General features: G+C 37.7%; 1 protein-coding gene across 1 annotated transcript; it reads left to right on the top strand.

Moving 5' to 3' along the window:
* The first annotated feature begins 1,494 nt into the window (after positions 1-1,494).
* On the top strand, positions 1,495-2,709 carry LOC140920601 (uncharacterized). Its single transcript, XM_073369332.1, has 2 exons — positions 1,495-2,140; positions 2,422-2,709. The coding sequence occupies exons 1-2, from the start codon at positions 1,519-1,521 to the stop codon at positions 2,457-2,459; spliced, it is 660 nt and encodes a 219-aa protein (XP_073225433.1). The 5' UTR covers positions 1,495-1,518; the 3' UTR covers positions 2,460-2,709.
* The last annotated feature ends 2,886 nt before the right edge of the window (positions 2,710-5,595 follow it).

Here is a 5,595-nt window from a genome sequence, read left to right as displayed (position 1 = left end):
TATATATATATATATTAAACATATTATTAACTCTAATAAAATATATTTTTAGTACTTAATTCATAAAATAAAAATTAGGCTAAAGGTTTAAGCAATTCAACAAAACATATATTTAAATTGCATAATTTAAAATTTAGAAAAATCAGAGTATTACATTTGGCATCCATCCATGATTGAAAGAAATAAGAAGGATCTTTTCAAATTCATCAAGGAGAAGGTTTGGAATAAAATCAATTGTTGGATGGTTGATCCTTATCCAAGACAATTAAATAGGTTATGATTATATCAGTCTTAGGTTATGATTATATCAGTCTTTTAGGACATTTCCACTTATTTTATGATCATCTTTCTTATCCCCTCATCTTTAGAGGACAAGATTGAGATCATGAACTCGTTTTGGTGGGGTAACGGTGGCGCCAAAAATAAAGGTGTCGAGTGTATTAGATAATATTATTATATATTAGTAGTAAGGGTATTTTAGATATTTTCTATTTTCCTCTATATATACTCATTGTAACCCTATTAACTTTAGTTTTGCTCATTATATGTTATGAATCCCTAGAGTGGTTGTTTCTCTTCTTCCTCTTTCTTCCTCTTTTCATTGTTAACATGGTATCAAAGAGCTTTGGTTAATTTTGGGATCTACCGTAGAGAAGAGAGACTATTTTGATAGGAAAGACAACCACCAAAAAGAGAAAAGAGAAGAGTAACCATATTCCCGATTTTGTTAAATTAGTCTCAGAAAAACATCGATTGCGCATTCGTTAACCGTTGGATCGGGCTGATATTTGGACAGTAGGTTCGCAACATTTAGGTCTTCGTCTTCAACGGTCGGATCGACGAAACGACATCTGGAGAGGGAGATATCGTGCTCGCACAGCACCAGGTTATCCCTAATTTACTTTGTCTCAGTGATTGTGTTTGTCGTAATTTCCTGTCATTATTTGTTATGGGTGGTGTTAAGGATGATTCTCTTCAAGCTGTTAGTGTTCACCTCAATGGACAAAATTACTCTTATTGGAGTTATGTGATGAAAAAAATTTTGATTGGAAAAGATATGTGGGGTTTTGTTGATGGAACTTCTGTTAAGCCTACAGATAAAAAGAATGAAACTCAGTATGCAAAAGATCTGAAAACATGGAATGTTAGTAATTCAAAAATTATTACTTGGATTAATAATTCTGTTGAGTTGTCTATAGGAGTGCAACTAGCAAAATATGATACTGCAAAAGAGATTTGGGATCACTTGAAACGTTTGTATGTTCAGTATAACTTTGCAAAACGTTATCAGTTGGAAAGTAATATTAGATCCCTTAAGCAGAGCAGTATGACCATTCAGGAATTCTATTCGGCAATGACTGATCTGTGGGATCAATTGGCTCTTACGGAATCACCTGAGTTGAAAGTTGTCAAAGCATACATTGATCAAAGAGAGGAGCAACGTCTGGTTTGGTTTCTAATGGCTCTTCATGATGATTTTGAGGGCAAAGTGATATTAGAGCCCTTAAGCAGAGCAGTATGACCATTCAGGAATTCTATTCGGCAATGACTAATCTGTGGGATCAATTGGCTCTTATGGAATCACCTGAGTTGAAAGCTGTCAAAGCATACATTGATCAAAGAGAGGAGCAACGTCTGGTTTGGTTTCTAATGGCTCTTCGTGATGATTTTGAGGGCCTTCGTGGGGGTATTTTGCATCGTTCCCCCCTTCCTAATGTTGAATCAGTAGTTAGTGAATTGTTGGCAGAAGAAATCAGACTTAAGACTCATTCTGGTATGTTAAATAAGGAAATTCTCTCAGCTCCTCCATCTGTTTTTGTTGCTCCTGTTCAAAAAAAAACATCTCAAGGGAGAGTTGGGCTTGGTAATGATGAATGTGCATTCTGCAAAGAAAAAGGTCATTGGAAAGCACGTTGTCCGAAATTGGGGAGAACACATAAGAAGAATTTTAGGGGGCCATCGTCCAATGTTGTTGCTTCTGCTCCTCCTACCATTGACTCTAGTTCTGGTTCTGTATACTCATCTGAGAGTGCTTCCCAAATATCTGATATTGCAGAACAACTTCAAAGACTTCTTGCCACTCAATCACATGCCATGTCTGCCACCTCTTCTAAAGGTTTGAACTCCTCTGGTATGTCAGGTATATCTCCTTCCATATGGATTCTTGATTCTGGAGCATCTCATCATATGACATACGATGATAAATCTTTTGTGTCTGTGAAACATGCTTCGTCTGTGTCGGTTATCATTGCTGATGGCACTCTTATGTCACTAGCAGGCATTGGTTCTGTCTCCACACCTAACTTGTCTCTTTCTAATGTTTATTATATTCCTAATCTTACTTTGAGTCTTGCTTCTGTTAGTCAAATATGTGATTTCGGTTATTCGGTTACGTTTTCTTCCACTTCTTGTTGTGTGCAGGATCCACATTCTGGGAGGCTGATTGGGACAGGCCATAGACAGGGGGGACTTTACGTTTTGGATGAACTACGACTCCCAGATACTGCAGCCTCAACAACTACTGCTGACTTATTATCTAGTTTTCGCTTGAATTCATTATCTTCTAGTTTTTATTTATGGCATTCTCGCCTTGGACATGTTTTTGCTTCTAGATTAAAATATTTGGCTTCTACTGGAGCCTTAGGAAAGTTACAACCCTATGATATCTCAGATTGTTGTGGTTGTAAACTTGCTAAATTTCCAGCTTTACCGTTTTGTAAAAGTGTTTCCGTTTCATATGCGCCTTTTGATTTAGTTCACTCTGATGTTTGGGGTCCATCACGGTGCTCACCAAAGGTGGATCTAGATATTATGTTTCATTTATTGATGATTACACTCGTTATTGTTGGGTTTATCTTATGAAAAATCGGTCTGAATTTTTTGACATTTATCATATATTTCGTGCAATGGTCAAAACTCAACATAATTCTGTTATAAAGTGTTTTCGTTGTGATTTAGGTGGTGAATATACCTCTAATAAATTTTCTGAATTACTTGCTTATGATGGCACCCGCCACCAAACATCTTGTACTGATACTCCTCAACAAAATGGAGTTGCTGAAAGGAAACATCGTCACATTATAGAGACTTCTCGTTCCCTTTTGTTGTCTGCTTCAGTTCCTAGTGAGTTTTGGGGAGAAACAGTTCTTACTGCTGTTCATGCTATTAATAGAATTCCATCCTCTATCATATCAGGTTTGTCTCCCTTTAAAAAATTGTATGCTTCTACCCCTGATTACTATTCTTTGAAAGTTTTTGGTTCTACTTGTTTTGTTCTTCGCCCTCAAGTAGAGCGCAGTAAGTTGTCTTCTCGTTTAGCCATGTGTGTTTTTCTTGGTTATGGGGATGGTCAAAAGGGTTATCGCTGTTATGATCCTCATGCAAGAAAACTTTATGTATCTCGTAATGTTGTTTTTCTTGAGCACATCCGTTTTTACTCTGTTTTCTCTGATTCTCAGATTACTAAGAGTTCTGAACTAACTCATATTGATCCGTTTGGTCCTAATGACAGCGCTTCTAGTGATTGTAATGTTGAGAATTGCAGGACAAATACTACTACTCCACATGATGACATCCCTCTTGTCCCCCCGGTTGTCCAACCAGCTCCTGCGATTGTTGATCCTCCTCGTTACCCTTCTCGTCAACGTAAGTCTACTCAGTTACCTGATTTTGTCTATTCAACTTACTCAACTTCGTTTGCTTCTTTCTTAACCTCTATTCACAGTTTGTCTGAGCCCTCTTCCTATAAAGAGGCTGTTCTTGATCCTCTTTGGCAGCAGGCTATGGCAGAAGAACTATCTGCATTGCACAAAACCAACACTTGGGAATTAGTACCTCTTCCTCCTGGAAAACGTGCTATTGGGTCTCGTTGGGTATACAAGATCAAAACTAAGTCTGATGGGTCAGTTGAGCGCTACAAAGCACGTCTTGTTGCTAAGGGTTTCTCTCAACAATATGGTATGGATTATGAAGAAACTTTTGCTCCTGTAGCCAAGATGACCACTATTCGTACTCTTATTGCAGTTGCATCTATTCGTCAATGGCATATTTCCCAAATGGATGTCAAAAATGCCTTTTTAAATGGTGAGCTTCATGAAGAAGTCTATATGGTCCCTCCACAAGGAGTTTCTCATGATCCAGGGGAAGTATGTAAGTTAAAAAAGGCTCTATATGGTCTTAAACAAGCTCCTCGAGCTTGGTTTGAGAAATTCTCTACTGTGATCACTTCTCTTGGTTTTCGCTCTAGTGAACATGATTCTGCATTGTTTATAAGGTCCACCACTCATGGTCGCATTATACTTTCTCTATATGTTGATGATATGATTATTACAGGTGATGATGTTAGTGGAATTAATGAGTTGAAATTGCAGTTAGCCAAACAGTTTGAGATGAAGGACTTGGGAACTCTTCGCTATTTCTTGGGGATTGAAGTTGCCTACTCTCCTAGAGGCTACCTTCTTTCTCAATCCAAGTACATTGCCAACATTCTTGATCAGGCTCGTCTTTCTGATACTAGAGCAGCAGATACTCCTCTTGAGTTGAATGTAAAATATGCTCCCTCGGATGGTGTTCCTTTACCAGATTCCACTTTGTATCGTACTTTGGTTGGCAGCTTAGTGTATCTTACGATTACCAGACCTGACATTGCTTATGCTGTTCATGTTGTTAGTCAGTTTGTTGTCTCCCCCACTACAGTACATTGGGCAGCAGTTCTTCGGATTCTTCGTTATCTTTGAGGAACTGAATTTCAAAGTCTTCTCTTTCCATCGTCATCCTCATTGGAGTTACGAGCTTATTCTAATGCTGATTGGGCTGGTGATACCACTGATCGTAAATCCACCACAGGGTTTTTGTATCTTTCTTGGAGACTCTCTTCTTTCTTGGAAGAGTAAGAAACAAGACATTGTCTCTCGCTCTTCTACAAAAGCTGAGTATCGTGCTATGGCATCCACTACCGCTGAAATAATTTAGTTGCGTTGGCTTTTGTCTGACATGGGTATCTCTCTTTTTGAGGCAACTCCGATGCACTGCGATAACAAAAGTGCTATTCAAATTGCTCACAACTCAGTCTTTCATGAACGCACCAAACACATTGAGATTGATTGTCATCTTACTCGTCATCATCTTCAGCATGGAACTATTACTCTACCATTTGTCTCTTCTTCTTTACAGATTGCTGATTTGTTCACAAAGATGCATTCCATTAAATGTTTTCGTTTTTTAGTTGACAAACTCTCGATGCTCCATGTTAATGCATCGTGAGTTTGAGGGGAGATATTAGATAATATTATTATATATTAGTAGTAAGGGTATTTTAGATATTTTCTATTTTCCTCTATATATACTCATTGTAACCCTATTAACTTTAGTTTTGTTCATTATATGTTATGAAACCCTAGAGTGGTTGTTTCTCTTCTTCCTCTTTTCATTGTTAACAGAGTGATTGTTATGGGATAAGTTAATTGGCATAAGAAGGATGGAGGTATGGGTTTTAACAACCTATATGTGTTTATTACTTGGTTGGAAATATGTGTGTGATGTGTAGAACGACACAGTTTGGGCTATCTCAATGGTGACTCATATGCAGTGTAATGT

Source organism: Cicer arietinum, chromosome 5 (assembly GCF_000331145.2).
Source record: "Cicer arietinum cultivar CDC Frontier isolate Library 1 chromosome 5, Cicar.CDCFrontier_v2.0, whole genome shotgun sequence".
Lineage (NCBI taxonomy): Eukaryota > Viridiplantae > Streptophyta > Magnoliopsida > Fabales > Fabaceae > Cicer > Cicer arietinum.
Note: the sequence above shows the minus strand (reverse complement) of the source record. Positions and strands in the feature narration are given on the sequence as shown.